The 22,964-nt window shown below is 47.1% G+C and overlaps 1 protein-coding gene across 1 annotated transcript in view; it reads left to right on the top strand.

The window, feature by feature from the left end:
* The window catches only part of LOC8033259, a 958,536-nt gene that overhangs the window by 494,583 nt on the left and 440,989 nt on the right, over positions 1-22,964 (top strand). Inside the window, exon 3 of the mRNA XM_042287366.1 lies at positions 2,251-3,702. Coding sequence (XP_042143300.1) covers positions 2,251-3,702 — 1,452 coding nt within the window. The remainder of the gene's footprint in view (positions 1-2,250; positions 3,703-22,964) is intronic.

The following is a 22,964-nucleotide window of genomic DNA, read 5'->3' as shown; positions in this document are numbered from 1 at the left end:
GAAAAACCAACCGGAAATCGTACCAAAATGAAGACGCGACAAAAATCATTCCACGCTATTTTGTCAGAATAGAGGTATTAGTGTATTCCTGTAGCGCAGATGTGGCTTCGGTAATAGCATATTGTTGATTGCTACATGAGAAAACTCTCTGCGCGGTTCGTTACACCAACGGCATGCAGTGAGCTTCGAAAGCAGAAATTAAAATACTCTCGCGCCACATGAGAAAGGACAAAGAGGGAAAGACAATCTCCCCATTATAATCTTATAACTGACATTTACGCCGGGAGTTATCGCTGGAGTGCATGTGATAAACATCACTGAAAATTGCAGATACTTCGGAACACACAAAAAAAGTTTCACACAGTTGAAAAAAAAAAAAAGAAGTATACACGCCTGTGTATCTTTTCTACAGGACTCGCAAACATGCCTTGCACTCACAAAAAAAAAAAAGAAGAAAAAGCCGATCTATTTGCATTAAATATAAATTTTTTCTCTAGAAACAAGCGGCGACCAATTTTCACTTTTTCCTCATTTCGTAACATCTTCTGATCGGTTTCGTGTATGTGCAAGAGCCTTTGAAGGACGTCACGCAGCCTTTAAAGGGCGTCATGCAATGTCTGATGCTGATTTTCCTGTTTTTTTATCAGGTTGGATATCCTCACTAAAAATAAAGCGACAAGTAATGCCCAACTTTACGTTCTCACTCTTCGGAGTTGCGGCATGTATGCTTTCCAAAAAGGATGCCTAACCTACTTCAAAGTACGCGTATTGCGTGAGTTACCAACGCCTAAGCGTGCATGTCGTGTGTCTTCATCAATGCGAAGACGCTTGACACTTCGCGCGTTATGCACCATTTTGTGTGTGTGTGTTGGTTAACGCAGATAGCACGTTCTCTGCCTGAAATTTCTGCTTAGCCCGTCCTATAGGTAGAACACATCGCAGTTCTGCATTTTACCTAGCCAGGTATCATAGGGGCCGTTTCTCGGTGCATTTAGCCCGTTCAGAGGCTTTCCATTCCGGAAAGAGGGGTCAATAATTTTTGTCGAGTTGGTAGGTGAAAGAAAGCGCGTGGATAAACCACCGAGTCCGTGCCCGACAGTGAAAACCATACCCAGAACAGACATACCAGCGTTAGGTTTGTGAATTCATTCGCAATTACCTTAGATCATTAGCTCACTTGAGCAATGCATACTATTGGTTTTATTAATAACATTTTATTATTTTCCCTCAGACCTTTTTTATTGCTTCTTTCGCATTTGTATACTGGGTATTATGGTGTATTATGGTTCATATATGTAGTACACTCACCTGTGTAGTAAAATCGTTAATTCTATTATTTGTGTAAGTTTTTGTTTGTTCTTAAACTCCACCACCAATTAAGGTATGATGTTGAAACCTTTGAAACCACCCTACTAAAGCTCCGAATGGAACTACTCGTATTAATAAATAAATGAATAAATTGCTGTTTGACCGAATCGCAACTTGTCCTGTTAGCAGCAGCACATGACCCCAGAGGCCGGCACAAGGTCCGAAGGACTGTCACGTGTACACGCGGTCTCCTCCCTGGGGGTTCTCGTCGTGGACGAGCATCGTGAGCCCCGATCTTCGGATCAGCAACGTGGCGGAGTCCGCGAACCCCGAACAGCGCACGAGATCAGAATTTATGGCAGCCCAGACGAGAAGGAGCGAGAGGCCCGCGTGGATGAAGATATACGCGCAGAGAATTTGGCATTCGCTCGATGCGGCCCCTTGATGAACGGTCGGAGTAGCGTTCCTGGCGCACGAGCGATCGGCCCATGGGGCCTCCCCCGGGCGTCTTTCAGAAGGCGCGGCCCCATTCTTCGGAGCTGAGCTGAAAAGCGACGCAATTTTCCGCTGCCGAAGCAACAAGAGTCTCCGGTGATGTCTTTGCGTCAGTGCGCCCGACTGTTAGCGGAGCGTTTGAAAAAGAAATGATTGAGCAATGCCGACAAAGCGGTTAGGCTTTGCTGCCTCTTAGAAGCCCACTTGATTGTGCGCGAGAAAAGTCGCAACCCCTGTCAATATCATCCATTCCTTTATTGTGGAGAGGCGGGGGGTGAAAGTGAGTCGAAGCTGTCAGAAATACGCCCCAACTCTCCGTCGTTTGGCACGCTCTCTGGTCGTATCCATGGGAAATCTTCAGAAACACTGGATGAGTGACGCTTTATTCCGGACGAGTTGAGGAATTTTATCAACTGCCCGGTTGACATGTTCCACTTTTCTTTGCAGCTGTACCCGGAGGTCGGCGAGCCGTGCGGGGTGGCTGCCTGTGCGGCGGCCTGCCCCGTGCCGTGCCCGGCGACCTGCGTGCTGCCTTGTTCGTCGAGCCAACGGTCCCCGCTGCCGGCTCCCATCCTGGCGGTACAGTCGACGCCCACGCCGCCGCCCAGTGAAGACCAGTACCAAGGAGCCGGGGGTAGCATACCGCTCAGCGTCTCCTGTCACTCGCTCACGGCGGCCACGACGGGCAGCAGCCTGGGATCCTCCATCAACGACCTGACGCTCGAGGCCGAGCAACTCGAGAGGGCCATCCGAGCCAACGATGTGGCCACAGCGCGGCGGCTGCTCGAGCTCCACCACGGCCGATTCTCCGTGAACCTGCACGGCAGCATAGTGGACAAGAGCAGCACGGGCTCACCCAGTCAGGACTTGGAAATACTGCTGCGCAAAAGCCAGACCCTCCTCGACCGCTACGACAGAGGCGACTCGGTCTCTACCGACCTGGAGCCCGTACCGCCGGTGTTCGCGTCCGCACTTCACCTGGCCATCGAGTACCAATCACTGGATGTGGTGGCGCTCCTACTCAAGTACGGCGTGGAGCCCAACGAGGGGGGTCTGCCTTTGACACATCGTCGTAGCAGTTCGGCCGCATCGGAGGGAAGCACCTCGATGCCGCCTCGCCTGGTCATGCTGAGTCCATCGCGAGCGGGGCCTTCACACAGCCCGGTTTCGGAGCACACGTCACCCCTGCACGAGTCGCGCCGAATCTACGTGCCCTTGCGCAAGCGGATGTCACCAAAACACCAGGTGGTGCGGATCGCATCGGACTGCAGCGAGGTTACCTTCGAGGAAGAGTACACCCGAGACTTCCTGTACAGCCTGCCACCGCTGTTCCTGGCCGCGGCCATAGGCAAGGCGGCCGCGGTGAGACTCCTGCTCAAGTACGGCGCCGCGCCCTGTCCCCGGGACAAGAACGGCGTGACGCCGCTGCATCTCGCCGTGTGCCAGCCGCAGGTCAACTGGACCACCGTCCGTCTCTTGCTGGAATTCGGGGCGCGCATCCACGTGGCCAACCTGCACGGCACTACGCCCAGTGACCTCTCCGAGTCGGATCTGACCGCAATACAGACGGCTCTGGTCGAAGCAACCTTCGCGGTCATGCCCACCTCGGTGCCACCCGTGGCGAGCCCCGGACCGCAGCCCACGTCCTCCGCCTCGTCAGCCACGGGCGGCCCCAGCAGGGCGGGCGACGAGAACGCCGGACCCAACCTGCGCTCCAACATCCTTCGAAGGCTACAGGACTCTAGGTCCGGCCAGAGCCACCGCGGCTCAGCGCGCAAGAGGGACGCCGACGAGATGCTCGTCGGCGGGGCGACGGACGGTTCGGCGCCTATTCGAAACCGGAGTCCTGGCGTGCTAGGTCTGGGGCACACCACGGACAGCGAGAAGAACCAGGAGAGGGTGAGGCCTTTCTCTTCCCGCATCGCTCGGGGGCTTTGCGCTTATGGCCGTGTGAACCCGTCTAAGCGTGATTATTTCCTCCCTCTCTTTCTCTTACTCTCTTTTACCCTCTACCTTCTGGCTCTTTTACTTCCTATCGTTTGGGAAGATGAGGACAGAGAAGGAGCCAAGTTGAATTACCTGACGAAACGGAGGGCTAACGAGCTCCCGTACAGCCATTTCCACTCCCGATTAAAGACCTGGGGAGTGATCACGGAAGGATAAGATCCACTATAAGGCATTCACTTAGCAGGCGCCTCTGGTAATTGGCACGTTTTCGCAGGGTGTGAACTTCGGCGATAATCTGCAGCGAATTAGGAGCAATCGTGGCGTCTTTTTTTTAATATCATGCTCATTGTTTCGTGGCTTATTAATGGTGATAATTTGTTCTTTGTAAAAGTGCGTGTTATAAAATATCTGAACGAAACGCATATATGATTTTTTTTCCTGCTTATCCGTCGGATGCGAAGGCTAGAATTTCTGTAGGACTGACATCTGCTGAATTAAGTAAGGAGTGACACCGACTTTGTTTCCTCGTGTGACAAGAACATTAAAAGCAGGAAACTACCAAAAGCACCAAACCAGCACATTGAAGAATGAATGCAAGCATCATCGATTAGCTTCAGCTTAACAAAAGAGCAACGCGAAATCATTGCAGACTTGTAACAAACAAACAACAACTGAAGGTGTTTGTCTTGTTCACTGTGTATTATAAACTACAAAAATGCTTCATTATGGTATTCTAATGCGATTTCTCTTCTTTTTTTTTTTAAGCCAGTTCCAGAAAGAATGATATTTCTCTGTCAAAGCCGCGACTTTATTGATGAATGCAATAGATAGAAATTATTGAAGCGTGCCCGGCGCTGCCAACAATTTCAGGGAGTCCGTAACCGAAATAAAATTATGGGCCCCGGGAGAACTATTCCACTTTCGCTAAATATCCTTGAGAGGTAATTCTTGTCGTTTATAAATATATAGTTACACCTATGCAACGCGTTAAAAGTGCAGAAGATATGAAACAAAAATCGGCAGAGACACTTTAGATTGCCTACGTGTAGGAATGCGAAAGCAATCCTACACGCAGCGCATTCCTACAAGCAGCGCGCCACGTCTTCCTTTTTCATACGGCGCTCCGGCGGTTACATTACGCTCCCCCACTGAGGAGGCGTGGCGAACCCCGCCGGCTTCACGAACGCTTCCGTGACGAAGCATCTGCGTTCCTGTGCCTTTCTCTGTGTTTTATTTCTGAGGCGCGTCCACTTTGACCTTGAGCGGTGCTTGCTTGATGACGTATTTTTATGACCATGTTTCGTGCACAACGTTGACGCCTTTTCGCGTCGGCGTTGTGCCGACGCGAAGGGCAAACACAAATCTCCAAACACAGCTATATAGGTAACATGGTGCGTGAGCGAAAAGGAGCAGGCTGATCTTTTCGGCCGCGCACCAGTCACCTCGCTGTGTTTGAAGATTTGTGTTTGTCCTTTGTCCCCCTTGTTCCCCTTCTCCAGGGATTATTTTCGGCATTCTTGTCGAGCTCGCTTGCATTTTTGTATTAATTGCATTATCATCATAACTTTAAAATACAGATTGTTCACCCTTGTTGGTGTTAGACTGGTTGTAGCTAATCAAAACCGTTTGCTCTACTGATGTGCAATTCCTGGTTAGCTCAGTTGGTAGAGCGCTCCACTGGAAATTTAGAGTTGCCTATTTCGATACTAGGGCACAGGCGGATTTTTTCGTTCGCGCATCAGCTACCTAGCTGTGTTTGGAGATTTGTGTTTGTCCTTTGCCCCCCTTGTTCCCCATCTCCAGGGATTATTTTCGGTACCCTTTTCCAGCCCGCCTGCACCTTTGCATTAATTGCATTATCATCAGAGAGACATGGCCTGCGCCGTTCCTCTTATAGCGTTATCATTGGTGAATCTATGCAGCGCCGCCTTGACGCGTGCATGGTACTTACTCGGTGCTTCAGGATGCGATATGCTTGAAGACGCGCGTCAAGGTCTTGAAGCATCTCGCAACGAGTGTAAACTGCTCCCTGTGAACTGCGATCTATGGTGTCGGTCCTACCTAAAAATAAAATCTGCAATGTGATTCAGAGTACGCTCATTGCCACCGTCGCAAACCCCCTTATTGTTTTAGCTCTAAACATTGTTTGACGTCGTTATTTGCAGAGATCCGTCAGTAGAACACAGTCCGTAGCGGTCTGAGAACTCTGCGGGAAAATAGACGCGTGAATATTTTTTATTGTGTGCCTAAACTTAACGCAATGGAGGGAACGCTCACACTAGGTAGTAGGTAAAGCCACTAGCATAGAGGACCAAATTATCTCAGTGCCAGTTACCTATAGTAATAGCAACCGCCTCGGTTTGGGCTCTGGAAGCAGGACATCTGGACTGGAGGCTCTACCCTGGTATTCGTAATCTGTTAGTTCTTATTCGCAAAGTTTAGGAGATTTGGGTTTTTCATTATTGTGTCGCGATTTTATATTTTACTTAACTAATAATAATGCTAGCGTTTTTTTTTAATTGCGTATAATTTTGTTTTGTGTCCACAAGGCGGACTCGACAACTATAAAGTTCGAAGTACTCATCAATAAAAATGTATATTTTAAACTTTTGAAGACTAGTCGCTTTAAAAAGGTCGTTTCTTTGGCTCTAAATAAACAACACGTAGACTGGCCTAGTCTAGAACTAGACCACGGTGGAAGAATTAAGTGAGAGGAACGGCGCCTCCTCACCGTCTCATAAGCGTGTCGAAGGTTCGCTCGCATTTCTGGTAAACGCCGGGAGGTACTGAACATGTCTTCACACTTAAGGAAGCGTCATTATTCGCTCACAAGTTTTCAAGACCGCGCGGCGCGCGACCCCGCCTGCGCAAAGGTCCCTACATCGACAGCGCCCCTGCCGGGAGATGCGCCAAGCCGGAGCAGACCTTTGTCTCCTTTGTTGGCCTTGTTCAGGCACATCTTTTCTGTCATGGTACCCTACACCTAGTCCTTGTGTAGGTGGTGTACTTGCCATCGTTGTGTGTGACAGGAAACTGCACTTCGATGCGACGTTAACTTTAGAAGCCATATCGCCATTAACATTTTTCATCTCACTGTATGTGCATAGTTTCCAAAGCCTACTGGACGTCCAACTCGCGTAATGGTGGCCTAGTGGGCATAACGACTCACAAAATGAAGCATAAGTAAAGCGGAAGCTGGTGAGAAGAACTCAAAAAAGATTTTCCCCTTTCAGAATGAGGTTTCTTTCTGATTACTAATGACGCCATACGACGAAGGGTGCGATTCCAAAAATCTCTGAACTCAAAGTTCGCGGTTTCTTCGGCACCCCAGCGCGGTCCTCGACATCACTTCTGCGGTGCAATAGACGGCTAAAAGTACAACGAGTATTCTCAAGAAAATGTAAAGTCACGCAGAGAAGGCGTTTCGAAGCGCGCTTATCAGTGGCCGCACAATGCCCCGAAACCGCTCCTTTGATTTTGCTCTCTCGTTTCCCAGCAAATAGCACTGGAACAAGCAGCGCGGCTCTCGTAGCCTTTTTCTGGAGCTAGGTTGAGCCAACGGGGGAACTGGAACAGCGGAGAAGAATAGGACATGACGACGCGGTTGTTTCCCGACACAAAGCATTTCCGGCGTTTTTTTTTTTTTTTTTTTTTTTAATGTTGGTGGTTGCGCTCTGCTGTTGCGATGCCTATCCGCTCGTCGGTCGCGCGAGCTTCAATGAGCGTGACCGCGCCGCCAGTCTAAAGCCCGAATCCCCGCTGCCGCCGAAGATTTGGCCCCGCCGCTCACTACGGCGGGGCGTTCGCTTTTACCGCAGTCGCTGTGCTTGCAGATTCGAGCACGTATCGATTTTTATGCGCCTTGCGCAAACAGGAGAAAGCGGGGGAAAAAAAGAAAGACGCACACGCATCAACAACAAAGACCAAAGGCGGGCGCTGGTTGCTGTTACTACAACGGCGGATGGAGCCTCTGGAGAGCCCTTACTGGGTTCTGTTTGTGTTTTGGCGAAAAAAGTTTTCTCGAACGGAGCCCCGCCCGGCTCGCGTCTCCCGTCCTGAAAACGCCATAACGAAGAAACCCTAGGCTGAGAAAATATTAAATAACGGACAAATACACATACCGTTTCGTTATGGAGTTAATTCACCAGTTTCGCTTCGTATTTTTTACTTTCTTCCTGAAAACGTAAGTCTGTCCGCGGCGCTGTGGCGGCGAGAACCTCGATTGCTGAGCAAACCGAGTACGCACCGCGCTGCATTTTCACGTCACTCGTGCTTGTCTCGTCACACGTGACATTGTGGTCGTCAGGGAAACGGCACTCTTACATGTTCTCGTATACATCCATCGACGAATCGTCCACAGCCGCTTCGCTTTCGTCAGCGCGCGTCCTCCAGCGAGAAAATGGGTAAGCATGCATCATCACGCCGTCAAATGAAATGATGACTCGAGCGACTCAGCCAAATGTGCGTGTTCTTTCTGTGCCTCCATGGCCTACGGGACGACGCTGCTTTAATGGGGATATTAAAATCGCGACCACGGTTTGAGCTTTCGTTAGCAACTCAACGCCAATTCTCCTAATTCGTCCCCTCCTCTTAGTTTTGTTCGGGAGCTATCGGACTGTAGACGACTGTACTATATGACGAACATCAGCGTGTTCTCACGTTTGCGAAAGCGAGCAAATGTTTTGCCGCTCAAGCCGGTATATATATATATATATATATATGTGTGTGTGTGTGTGTGTGTGTGTGTGTGTGTGTGTTTGTGTGTGTGTGTGTGTGTGTGTGCGTGCGTGCGTGGGCGTGAGTGTGTGTGTGCGGGCGCGCGTGCGTGTGTATGTTTGTGTCTGTGTGTGTGCGTGCGTGTGTGTGTGTGCGTGTGCGTGTGTGTCTGTGAGTCAGAGAGGGAGAGAGAAGGGGGTAAAACGGCTCGCGGTTCTTCTCCCCCGCGGGCCGCTCGGAGACGCTCACAAATCCAACCGGTCGCTGGAGCGTGAAACACCGCTTTCGGGAAGTGATTAGGACTCTGAAGAGAGGAAAAAAAAGGAGCAGCTGGCCGGAGCCAGCGGTCTGTGCGTCACTTTGGGCCGCCCTTTTGCGTCGTTTTCTTCCGCAATCCTTTCGGACTTTGCTGGAGAGAAAATTGATGCGGCTTTAAAAGACAATTTCCAGGCGACAGTGTTTCCTCCCGACTGCCGCGGCGTCGCCGTGCGGGCAGAGGTGGCCGGCCAGCGACGCTTCACGACCGCTCAGAAGGCGGGGGAAGTGCCACTGTTATTCGTCTCCGGGAAGCGAGAGTCTGCCGTAATGGATGAGTCCGGCAATCGAGGCCGCCTCGGCTTTCTTTCTTTCTTCCTACCTTTTTTTGCCCAGTCGACTTCTGAAAACCAGCCCAACCCTTTCTCTCTTTGTTAGACTATTTTTTTTTGTGTTATTTTTTTTTTATCCCTGCCACGTCGATATCTTTAATTCAGTTTGCTGCAGCCTTTCTTCGGCGTCTCTCCATGGGGAATGCTTCCCGTGCCATCCTGCATTGGCTCCAACCTGGAGCGACTCGTATAGTCACTCTGTCTGTAATTAAACAGCGCGGGAATAAACGGAGAAGTCTGCCGACCTGTTCGCCGAGTCTTTATGCGGGCCAACGTAAAGAATGGGAACACCAGCGCTTTGCTGCGTTGAAATTCCTTACAGTGGCAAAACTGCCGTTGTCAGGACAACCTCTGTCGAGACTTGCACTTTCCTTTGTGTTTTCGAAGGAGGATAAAAGCCTTCAAAAGGCACGAAATAAAGCCCCTCAGGCCACACGCCCCGGGTATCGATCCCTCTGGTTTCCAAAATACGCAATATTCTATGGTAAACGCATTCCTAATACCAGTTTCTACGAAAAAAAGAAAAAAAAAAACGCTCGACTAAAAGAAAAAAGGAATGCTCATTAGTAATAAAAGGTTCAGCCCCCTTCAAATGCACCGCGCGTGTCAATGACTTTGGGTACATTCCTTATATGAGCTTTCGACGACGTAAGCATAAGCGTATCCCCCCCCCCCCCCCCCACCAAAAAAAAAGAAGTTTATATATATATATATATATATATATATATATATATATATATATATATATATATATATATATATATATATATATATATAAATATATAGATATAATGTATATCTGTGTGTGTGTAAAATAGCCACCGAGGTTCAAACAAACTTGGATAGTTTAATCGGACATTTCGGAGGGGGACCCTCCTTCTTCAAGCATGAGCTTCCCACAACTTCAAGATGTCATATATATCTGTATATATATGGGCGGTTTCATTTTGATTCAGGCAACGAGGGACAGTCATATTTTTTATTTTGCTTCTAATGTTTTTATTTGGTGGCGCATGTTCGAAGAGAATAATCCTTTTTATTTTAATATCCTTACATGTTTAGTTTCTGAGAAAAAACAAAATCTCAAAGAAGCGGGAAAGAACGACGAGGTTTTGACGATTGTCGTGTTTGGCGTTTTTTAATCACTCTCAATCTCAAAGAATTCTAAAGAGAGCCTCTATATTTTTTTAGTGTGATAGATATGGAAGTAGGTAAGACGACATTATAACTAATATTTATTATTCGTTGATTCAATCTTTGTCAAAATCCCCAAACATGCCTCCGCGAACAACTGTGACCTATAATGCGTATTATTTTTTTTAGTGGATTATGTTTAGTATCGCTTTGAGAATACTGCCACGTGTAGAACCTTTCATTGCCTTACAAATGAAACAAATCTTGGGCCTTTATCACGTACGAGTACTGAGAGATAAATTATGAAACAGAGAAGGTTTTCACTTTTTGTTCAATTTCAGCACGCTGTATAAAAAACAAATTTTTTTTCTTCTTTTTTTTTGCGTGGCGACAACTTACTTATTTAGATATGGATCCTTACTAAAGTATAGATTTAATTTAAAAGAAAATGTGTACATTATGCTGCGCTTACTTCAGAGCTACTTTTCCCTAGAGCGAAAAATATGAAGCACTGCTCATAGGCACGTCAAATAAAATAGAAATTGAAATCTTTTTTTTTTTATTTTACGCTTGGGAGTCACACATTGACGATAATAGAACACGCTTATTGGCGAGTACTATCCTTTAAGGTTTTTCTAATTTTCTAAAGACAACTTGTATTTTAATTTTAAAAAAAGTAGAAAACTGTTAGCGTCTGTCGCGCCAGTGGTATTACGCTCTTGCCAGTATCCACAGTAACACGTTAAAACTAATGTATTAGGGATTTTTGTAGGAGTAATAATGAAAGAATGCAATGATGAAAAGAGTAAAGTGCTAAACACTGATATTTTTATAAGTTCAAGAATAACGCTACTTACAATTTACCGACTCGGAATATGTTGGGATCAACCAAAGTTAACCATTTGGAGCTACAAGAAACCAAGACCGTGACGGAACAGCGCTCGGTAAAACGACCTACGACGGAACAGCATGAACAATACAGCACGCGACAAAAAACAACAACGTCAACGACAGGACAGCGGCAGAACACTACGTTTCAATACATCACAGCTTCTTACGATCTCTTACGACGAGTGAAAACGCAGGCGCCGGGAATAGGGTAACCGTAAAACACTGGCCATTTTCGTATAAGTATTTCTTACTTTGATCCCGCATCATTCTTTTTTTGTTGGATTGAAAATCGTTTCAGCGTCATAAAGGACTATTTCTCACAGATAGTACGCGTCCATTTGGTCTCGCAAATACTGCAAAGCCTTCGCTCTAGCTAAATGCAGTTCCATGGCCACCTCATAGACGGCGCCAGCGTGTTCCCTCGTCGTTAGAGACTAATGGGGGTCTTAACCAAACGCAAGTGCGTGAGCGAGCCTTTACATTTGCATGAGTTGAAATGTAATGAAGTTATATCTACACGCTTATAATCGTAACTCGGTAAAGTTACAGTTACTAATAAATGTAACTAAGATACACTGCATTTACTTGTAAAATATCACATGAAGAATGCTTATATATGCTGTGATTACCGACGCGCACTTTATTCTCCAAAAATGTAGCGGCCTCTGCAGACGCGTTTTGTTTGACTCACCACTCACAACAGGTGCAGACCTAATGACTGCAGCTATTGGAAATGCATTTATATGTGAGAGTAAAATATTATGAAGCATAAATACCTACAATGAAACTTAAAGAAAGCTCACATTGTTCTGACTAGAATACATTGAAATAACGAAACAACAAATGCTCATTACAAGAAGGAAGATAGGGCTTAAAAACTAATGTGTAGGATGACCTCGACGATTCGTGGATTGTGTTTCAAATCAAATGTTGCCTCGCAGTGCTTCGCTAGATCGGTACATTTCCAAGTTAAAATTAATCTGGTCTCTCGATATCGCTCTACACTTGATTCGTGTAATAACAACTTATAATTTCACCTACCGTACTGAAAGCGAGTACGTAATTGTATAAACTTGAACATCGTTATAAGTGCTGTAGTCACTAAATCGCAAAGAGTGATCGAATATTTTATGTTGCAGCGCTCATATTCCACGGCCAATTCAAATATATGTGGCGTACAAAGGACGTCCGACTTCTCCATCTTTCGCTTGAAGATATTTTGCTTGGCGCGCACAAACTTATGTTTTTTTTTTTTTTTTTTTTTTGTTTAATCTTTTGTGATCGGTCGTTTATACAAGACGCTCAACAGTGAGCCGTCAGAGCTTTCCACTACAGACAAAAAAATATACTATATAAAAAAATAACTTAAACGTGACTGCATTTCCTCGCGCGGCACCGAAATTTTCAAAGTAGGTCAACCTAATTTATCCTAATGTATGTCCCGAAATTTCAAATAAGCCGTCTCGAAAGCATTTTATGTCTACGCTCGACGGCCCGTACTCTTTCGTGACCCTTCTATTGCCCGTAAACTTTCAATGCGTTCTACGCGTGGAAGCGAGCAAAAAAGCAGCAACAGCAACGAAATTCCTCGATGAAGGAACACCTCGTTAACGCCAAACTCCTACTACGAATCGCTCCCGTTTACGAACTCAATCCGTCGTCGCTGTTGTTGTTTCTACAGCGCCCATTTGTGTGCTGCACATTTTACCCCCCTCCGGTTTGTTGGCCAGCCGTTGGTATCGTCAACGCATGTGCCGAGAAAACATGCTCCCATAACCGAGTCCCTGACCGACTCTTCCTTTTGGGGTCCAGTTGTTAACGTCTCATCCAAGGCCGGTTGTTCTTTCCAGAGCGGCGAGGAAAGACTGTCGAGATGCTCCACGCAGCGTCGTAGTCTTATACGGTGGGCACGTCGAGTGAGCGCTGAATTAGGGCGGCGTCCAAAAGGAGGCCGTGCTCCATGAACAAGCTTTCCGCATCTGTGCCGGCCTTCGGAAAGAAACTCGGTTTTGCGCGTCCGCAGAGCTCGCCAGAAGAGCAGCTGCCTCTCTTCGTGGGAGAGTATCGCGCGCCTCATCTTCCCCAAACAGTCTCGGGAAATTATCCTCTTTGGTTGCAGTTGCTCTTTTGTTTTTTGTCTATGCTCTCTCGGATGTCGGACGCCCTTTACCTATTCCCAGGAGTGCCCCACTTTTCCTAAGGTAGCGGGATACTCGGTGCGGCTGATGGAGTAGCTCGTCTCGATGTGTTTGCGCGTGTGTGTGCGTGGGCATGAGCGTTGACTTGGAGCAAGCGCCGGGCATTCGCGCCGGGCTACTGGAGGCGTGGCGTAAAATATGGCGCGGCATTGACGCTGAAAAGAGCAGTCTTTTTGACGCTGCTTGTATCATCGTGGTGTGGCCGAGATGAACATGTCGCGGCTTTCCCAAAAGTCTGTGTAATCTAAATACTGGTATAGCAAAAAATCAGCGAGAAAAAAAAAAAAAAAAAAGAAACGACGCGAGTTCCTACTCTCCCCATTCTCCTTCTTTGTCTCTGTCCCTCTCCTGACGCTGCTATAGTTGCTTAATTGCTTGTGTATCTTTCCTAGTGGGGTGCTGGTGGCAGCCTTATGCTTCAGTTGTGCGGGTGTCTGTGGGCTATCGCGATTCTACGACATTTTGAGCAGGTGAGACGAAGCGCTGTATCGTAAAAGATCACTCCTGCCGCTTTCAAGCTTGGCGGGTATTGCCCTGGATAATCTTCCTCTAAACACTAGAGCATGATGTACAAAACGAATCACGAAGTATCATGACAGACCATTAGCAGTCCCACTGCGCAGTCCAAATTTTACTTCTCCGGCGGTGCCGTCATGAAACTTAATATTTCAAGACATGCATATCCTTTATTGTACAAAACACCACGCATTAAGTGCTCACCTTAGCATTCATACGGACAACTAATGTGTTCGTACAAGTAGCACCTTAGATAGTACGCTACTAGAAGAATTTTAGCGACTCGTCATCACGTGTTCAGTTTATACAGGGATATTAGAAAATAGATTCAGACCAATCCAAAGTCGATTTTTAATGCGAAATCATTAAGTGGTCCCATGGAGCGAACCGATGTCATCAGCTTTTGAAGCCACGCCAAACGGCACCTAAACTCCACTGTCCCAAGGGAGCGAAGCTTGCCGTCTGTAGCAGCGGTCTGATGGATAGGCTCCCACTGGCTGGCGCGCATCATAGTTTCAAGGAACCAGGCTCCCGCTGGCTCTCGCGCGGCGTATAGTTCCAAGGGACACCACCAGAGACGCCCTCTGGTAAGGCCTTTACCGGGCTGCCGGTAAAGGCCTTACCACACTAGTGTCAACGGCGCCGCAGGGCGGCACCGCCGTCCGGCGTCCCAACGCGAGGAGTCCACATTGGTCTCCGTTTTGCAGGCGTGACGTGACAGCACTGGATCCCGCGATCGCGCCTCCCGTCGGATTCCCCGCTCTTTCGCCGTCTACTCTTCGTTCCGCACTCGCTGCCTACATGGTAGGAGTCCATAATGACCTGGTGATCAGCGTGAATGTTATTATTTTAGCCTGCCCGTTGATCTTGCGACGTCGCCGTGCTCTGAAGGGAAGGAGGCGCAGGTTTTGGGTCCGGCTGAGTTGGTTCTACCGAAACACCGAACTTCGAAGGACAGGACAGGTCTTCTCGCGCCACCTGGGCTTTGCTGCCCCGGCGGCGCGCCAGAGATGAAGGCTACTTTAGAAAGTTTCACCAAATCAACACGACATCCGTCACAACACAGACGACATGCAAGAAGTGCCACGGAGAAACTCACTTGTAATTCCGAATTCTTCTCCTATAATTTCCCAGCGGTTGTTCTTAGCGTCATTATCTAGGTAGTCTGGTTGCGTCTTGTCATATAAAAAGGGAAACAGTCGCGCAGTTTCAACGAACCGCTCCGTTGGGGAAGGCATCGGGGGGAAATAGGGAGAGCAGACGACACGAAACACGTCCTTCGTAACGTGAAAGACGCGCCGAGAACCGCCTTGAGCGTTGCCATGGCATCGCGGCGTCACTATCTACGCCACTTCCCATTGGCTTCTCTCTTCTGCGGCGTGCGGTGCCGAGCTCTGAACCGCGCACGGACTGGTTGACTCTGCGGCGCCGTACGTCGCGCCGTTGAAGCCGAAAACTGGTTTGGGTCGGCAAACGGCAGCGCCGACCGCCGCGCCGCAGGCCTCCGCGACGCCAATGTGGTCGTGCCTTAAAGACCGACGACCAGACTCGAGATTCTGCAAGGTAGAAGATCCTCCTCACCATGGGGGAGGAGGAAACAGGCAACGGTGGACAGGGTAGAAGGAGGGAAAGGAGGAAGCGGGGGAAAAGTGGAGAGCGCGAACCGGTCATCGGTCTTTAAGAGGAAGCGCCTGGCCGCAGAGCCCGCACGGGCAAACACCGGAGAGGCTGCACGGCCGAGCTCAGCGCGGCGCGACCTCTTCACGAGAGCGCGCGCTCGGCCGTCGGCCGCTACCTCGGCCATAGCAAAACGTGGCCGTCCACGCCAGTACGCCGCAGACGAACTAAGGGAGCGGAAGAACGACGTTCATGCTTTCGCATTCACAACTCACAAGAAGTGCTTACGTGTCCTCGGAATTTTGTTTCGAATTAAATCATGACAAACTCATTTAAACGTGTTCAACATTCTCGATAGGATAGTCGGGCTCACAACATAAGGATTCATTCACGGGTATAGTGTAAACAATGTTTTTAATGCCATTCTACTATTAGAGGCGAGACGTTTCGATGACCCGTCTAATTGTTTCTATCCGGGGTGTCATGACAAGAATTCGCCTCCGCGTGATCTCACAAAGTGTGATCCTGGCTACCCAGTATCATCACTTGCGAATGACAATTGCGATGGTGCGTCTAAATAGAATAAAGAAAGCTTGCAGTTACCGCATGCACAACTAAAACACCTTTGAACTTAAACTTTCCGTGATTGTCCTTCCCTCCACCAATGAAGAACGTCATGCGTAGTGAGCACTTTGGTAATCGTGGAAGGACGACCGCTGATGATGACAACGGTGCATTTTTCAGATTCCTAGCCTCCAATCAGACTTGGGAAGTAATCCGTTACAAGTAACGGATTACTTGTCATTCGTTACTTTTTCAAGTAATTTTGTAATGGCCACGTTATTTTTGGCGGCAGTATTTTGTAATGTAATTTCGTGAGAAAATTTTGGTGACCGATTACTTTATTTACTCGTTTGATTTTAATAATATGAACATATATAATAGAGAAACTGTAGCAAAATCAGTCTGGGACCAACCGCTTGACCATAACTCAAAAACGAGCGCTCGCGCTCATGCATTTTTTAGTACTGCAGCGACGTGCTTGATCGAAAACGTCGCTGTGGTCGGCCTTCCATCATTGGCCGAATGATGACTATGACGTCAGCAAAGGATTTTTCTTCGTCGGAAATAAGAGGAATGGAAGAACTTCAATTTTGGCGGTGTTGGCAGCGTTGGTTTCAGAGCGCAATGATTTCAAGCTTCCACCATGCTCATTACAAACACCATCGAACTTGTTGTTCGCAAGGTAATGACGTCACGAGAGGGACCCATAGGAGGGCGCCACCGAAACATCTCGCCGATAATAGGGAGTATTCACTGCCGGCTATAGCTGTGTGCACGACTGCTGAGCGCGCTGACGGCGAGCTTTTACAGTTCTTCTGCAGCGTGCATTCCGCATCATCAAGAATGCCGGTCTTAGCAGCCCATTAATGATAGCTCGTTCTGAGCATGCGCTCTAAACATCGCCCTCAAAAATGCATAAGCTGACTGTGCGTCGAAGCTACAGACACGAGTGCGCAGCTTTGAGAACTAGGGCGTACGCTTGAAAGGCCCGTTACGGAAAGGAGCTTTTGTAGACCGGTTCCTTACCTCCTAATCTCTTGGTGGAAGTAGATGCTGCTGCAGAGCGTTCGCATCGCTAGCTTTATCTGTAGGATTCCAGGGATCATTTGCAGAGGCATAGCCTCCTCTATACGTATAGAGGAGGCTATGGCAGAGGCCATAAGCTAGCGGGATGGCGGGTGTGGTTGCAGCTTTCGCTGCCTTGTCAGCTTACAGGTGAACGGAGTGCACCTACACTCTTTCTCTCAAATGTGATATCTTATTTTTACAAGGACTACCGTAATGCGATGGTATGAGAATTGGAAAGTAGTGTTGCAAAGCATTTTTGAAAACATCAAAATTGTTCAAATGTGTTTTCTTGATAAATGTACGGGAAAAGTAACGTGAAAGTAATTTGTAACGCAACGAGTAATGTAATTGTTACTTTTCAGCGAAAGCAATTTGTAAAAGTAATCCATTACATTTCAGGCTGGAAAATTTGTAATTGTAATCCCTTACATTTTTTCAAGTAACGGGCACAAGTCGCGCTACGATTCAGCTTGCACGATCAAAGCACATGAGAGGCCCAAGTGTTATCAAAGTAGGAAGCTTGCGCTGGAGGTGGAGGAACTGAAAGTCCTCCTTGCCGTTCTTATCCCCCCTCACCCTCCCCCCGGCCCCCCAAAAAATAAATAAAAAATTTGTTCAGCCGTGCGTGCTTTACACTTGAGCAAGCGAGGTAAGCACGTGCCAAACGCTCCAACATCAAAACTCCAACGGCCGCCATACAGAACGCCTTTAGAGAATCAGTGCATCAGCTCGCGATTGCGACTCTGAGCATGCCGTATACGGCATCCGTTGGCTTGCCGATTCAACAGAAGCATTTGGTCTGAAGGCCTTAGAAACGCTCGTGAATCACATAGGCGGAGAACTGACACAAAAAGATATTTATTCACTGCAAAAGTAAGCGTTAGGACCATGGCGAGGGGGGGGGGGGGGGGAGGGGGTGGAATTGGTGGCTTAGTGTGTTAGCGCACAGCAGCTTGGTGTACGTGGAGCGAAAGCTCGCGACGCAGAGCCGTGGGGTCTTGGTTTCGATCCCCGCCCCTGCCCGTTTCGATCTGGACCAGCCCAGCCTGCTTTTGTGAATCACTGCTCTGTGGTCAATGTTAAAGACCTCAGGCTAGCGGTTGTACTGCACTGGCAAAAGTTATCATCTGCAGCTTATACCAGTGTCGCCATACCTCAGGGGCAGACCGGACGCTGTCTGAACAGGAACGTCTAATATCCGTTTTCTTAGGATTATGGCACGACCGGAGAATCAAAAGCGGGCATTGAACTTGTATGATTTCTTAAACGACTCTGAAATAGCCACACATGTCTAGGCGCCAAATGATGTACAAATATTTTCTGTGAACGCAAAATAATAACTTTGTACCATGGAGGGCTCACGTGCATGGCACTAGCCGCGCCTTCTTCAAGTTGGGTACCCCAAACGGTGCATTTAGAGATGGATAAATTAAAAAAAAAGGCCCACGAGGACACGGAGAAGCATTGATGTCTTTTTCGTGGTTGTCCATTTCTTCATTACTTTTCCCATATCTAGGAACCCGTTCACAAAGGCTTACAGCTTTGGGAAGACTCTTTTACAGCGGAGCTGTCAAGGGCTAGTTTCCGCAGGATCGTGTCCGCCAGGAAACAAATGTCGACACAGCACTCCAGACAGCTACCGCCATCTATGAGCGACGGCGGCAACCAGACAACCGGCCTGCCGGTTGTCTGGGTACCGCCGTCGCTCATAGATGGTGGCAACCTCTCCAGCCTTTCCACTCTGGTTTGCCGACTTACGGCCGGCCATCACTTCATTCTCACCATCGTACAGCTTCGCTGGTTTTTCTTTTTCACCAAAGTAAAAAGGCTAAAAGTTTTTTTGTTTTTTTTTCACTATGAGAGCTAATTTTGCTCGTAGCTTATTGTTTCATGCCTTGATGCAATCTCTCTCTTCATGAAAAGGTCGGGTTATCCGCTGTTCTTGCGGTAGTAGGGTAAAACAAACAAACAAAGCTCCTTGCGTTTTTTTTTTTTGCATTTTTAGTTTGGCACTTTGGTCTTGGCTTATTTCCTTTTCAGTGTTCGGTAGTTTCCGCTTCAGGTTGGCAATCGGTTCAACTTTGATATGGGCTTTGCCAATTACTATTCCCGTAAAATATTTCCGCAACAAACTTCTTCAAAGAGTGAAACGTATTCGAGATATTGAGTAAAGAATACCGAGAAATGTAATTAAGATAGAATAGTAAATACTCTAGATCAAGTGCTCTACTGTAGACCAAATTACTTCCAAAGTGGTTGAAATACAGTATCTTGATTCGAGTATTTGAGATAGGCACAAGTCTGCTGCGAGTGCTGCTCGTTTGTTTCCATACTGTTTGTTTTCATACTGTGAATCGTCGTAGTGAGACTGGAAGGGATATTAAAAGTATACATCAGTCTGAAGCTATTTCGTTAGAAAGCACTACAATTCAGAAGTAGCCGTTCTCCCAAGCATCGTTCGGACCAAACCAAGCTCAGTCGGCTGCGAGGCGATGCACGATTCGCGGAGACTAGTGAAATGAATTCACCCCACAAAGCCTGCTTCCTGAAGTGGTCTAGAAATTCTTTCCTTTTAAAACGTCAAGCCAGGCACCCCGCTTCACAGTAGCTTTCTTGCCTCACGGAAAGCGGAAGAGTATTTCGCCCTTCTCTGACCTGCTTCTGCACCCGAATGCACAGCAAGCACAGTATACCAGAAGCGAAATACGGAACGCTATAGGTTGCGATTCCCTAAAAATACGTGGCTCACGGCGTTAAGAGGGCGAGAAGCAACCCGGTATTTTGCAGCAGAAGCTGCCTATTCACTGTATGGTGGCTCACGGCGGCGATTGAAAACAGTAATAATAGTGTTGGATCACGTCTTAAGTGACTGCTTCCGCCCAAGAATGCCACAGGAAATCAAAGCATACTCGGCTAGAGTGAAACTGTGATCGGTAAAGCATTAAAAATGGGAATGCGGTACTCTGCCACAGTATTCAGTGACACTAGCTATAGAGTATACAAGAGGCTATGCTCTGTCAAAACTGATCTCGTCGGTGTCAGGAAAACGACGCGTGCCGCAAGCCGCCGTCCGTGCAAGCTCGGAAAACAACAACATAAAATGCTCTGGCTTGGGGCACTCGGTGTTGGTGTCGCCATCGCGTTGAACTTATTGAAAATAAATCTAGCCAGACCTGGCCTCAAATTTATTTAATCACATGCGCAATTATCACAAAATTCAGTTTTCAAGTCGGGGTGCTAAAATTGAAATGAACACATCTCTAGTACGCACTACCATACGTTTTGTCACTTTTATTATCCAAGTAATCTTAATTTTAAATTGCCTCGAAATTCGCCAAACAGCCATATTTCTGGATTTTATTAAAAATCACGAGCAGCTCTTAGAGGAATCTCCAAGAGAACTGCAACCTTCATTGCGTCTTTATAATTAACGTCCAAAAGAATTAATACGCTCGTGCATTCCTGAAACTCAGGTTTGCGTAGCGAAATGTGCTAATTGAGCGTAGCGACATGTGCCCTATAAAAAAATCCACCAAACCACGTTCTGGTTGTTTTTTTGTTGTTTTTTGACGTTTATATCAGAGCGGAATTCAGACGTTGGTTCTGGTGTGCTGTTGTGTCCTGGCGTGACCAGACTCTGGTTTTTTTTGTTTTTTTTTTACATTTGCTACAGAGCGGAGATTCAGACGAGGGTTCTGGTGTGCTTTCGTGCACTGGCGTGGCCGAGTCTGGTGTTTTTTTACGTCTACAATAGAGCGGAATTTCTGACGCGGTTTCTGATGTGCTGTTGTGTCCTGATGTGACCCGGTCTGACGTAATCGGGTTTGGTGTTACTTGGTGTGATCCCAGTCCACTGTGTCCTGGTGTAATCCCGGCTTACCCGTGCGTGCGTTATGATTCCCCCATCAAATAAATTATTCTGGAATGCAACAGCTTGCACATTCTGCAAGGACGACGCTTCATTTTTGGAAAGGCTTAGCTGCTTATTCAGTAAACTTGTCCTGGTGTCCGTGCCTCTGTACCGCAGTTGACATATTTTCTGAATCAGCCAAAGTCCTCTCTTCGTTGATGACTTGGCTACCTCCACTTCCTTGTGACCCAAGCTTCAGCACAATATCTGCAAAAAGTTATGAAAACCATTCACCCATAAGATGCAGGAAAACAAAACAGATTTTTATTTCAATTAATTAATGTTGTCCCGTCTCATTTTTGATGATATATTTCTACCTAACCACTAAAGAAGGAACCAAAGGAATTGTAGCATTGAAAGATACTCTTATATGGCTGCATGAAAAAGTATAATGGGCTCGTAACCCCGGAATGTGCTTGCCAGGGGCAAATTACAGAGAAATCGAGTGTTGTTTTACCAACGTCATGTGGCCGTTTAAGAGTCTCTAAAATTTTAAAACTATGGCCCCTGAACAAAACCATTTGAAGTACATAAAACTGCTACAACTTGAGTTGGCTTCAGTCGTCAAATAACGTTTTGAATTAAAAAAAATTATTAAGCAATACTTTCGGCCATTTTCAGTCCAAGACGCTAAATTTTGATTGCAAGCAGCATTTTTAGGCAACATATAAATGGCGTGCCAGACCAGAATTGTAAAGCTTTATTCAGTGACTTGACTTGATATCTTACAAAAAAGATGACCACCAGCCCACACATGCACAGGACTCCAGGAGGCTGCTATATAAAACATGATGCCTGCAGAAGCCAGACACTGGACCTTGGGAGATCGACAGTTGACTGTTTTATTTTTTTTAGATTATTTCACACTGTTTATAGTTAAATTTGCTTCACCCCAGACTACTACTTTGCTAGGATTGGCAGCTGTTCGCTGCACTGGCATTGCACAATTAATAACAATACGAGTCTGTGGCAATGCAAGTTCCTCTGCAACACTGCCTGCATGTGCTTGAATGGCTTTGAGCAGATGTTAGTAAGGCCTCTTGTCATAACAGTGGCCTGAAATAAAATATAATTATGCATTAGTTTTTTTCTAAACAAAAAAAATCAGTCACTTTATTCTCTGAATATCGCTTGCTTCAAGGGATAATACAACGAAATTTCGGGGCTTATTTCTTGGTCTATTCGTTTTCAAGGGAGCAGTGTCAAATTAGACTCATTATTCTCCTGTTGAGAAAGACACGAAAAGGAATTTTTAAACAAATCAAACGATTAGCAAAGAGCACCTGGCGGATGTCGCTAACGCCTCGTTTGTAATGCCCGTCTAGGAACCTTGGCAGGTAGTGAGATAACTGTCTTGCCTCCTGCCACCACGAGAGAAGAGGGGAAGGAGGCACTCCCCTCTCTCCGAGACTCTTTTGTGGGTCCCAGACGTCGCTCTTGTCTCTGTACAAAATCATAGAAGATTAACCCGCCACTGAAAATTCGTACAAAAGAAGCTCTGAGGTTAGTTGCGATGACCCGATTGCTAGCGTGCTTCGACCGCTTCGGTGACTGGAACGGCAAGGACATCCTCTTGACGTCAGTCTCGCCGCAGCTTTGCTCGTCCCGAGACAATCTACGTCACGATTGCGGCGGACGTCACGTGCTCTCCGCTTGCTGCTTTCCGAGCACTTGCTAGAGCGGGCCGTTTATAACGAAAAATACAACCATCGGCCTCAAAATACAAACGTGTGATTGTCATTTACGGATATTGTGGATAATATTCAGCCTATTTACGAACACGACGGGTATCTTTCAAATTTCGTTGAAGTATCCCTTTAAACTTATAACATATTTGACATTTGCCTTGAAGTTTGACCCGTGAAAAAATTCCTCACGGTGAATTTACCTGAGACTCGGCCACTGCTGATTTTTAATGAAGGGGCTCTTAAAGGGGCTGTGAAACAATATTGG

Source organism: Ixodes scapularis, unplaced genomic scaffold (assembly GCF_016920785.2).
Source record: "Ixodes scapularis isolate PalLabHiFi unplaced genomic scaffold, ASM1692078v2 PGA_scaffold9__187_contigs__length_104089568, whole genome shotgun sequence".
Lineage (NCBI taxonomy): Eukaryota > Metazoa > Arthropoda > Arachnida > Ixodida > Ixodidae > Ixodes > Ixodes scapularis.
Note: the sequence above shows the minus strand (reverse complement) of the source record. Positions and strands in the feature narration are given on the sequence as shown.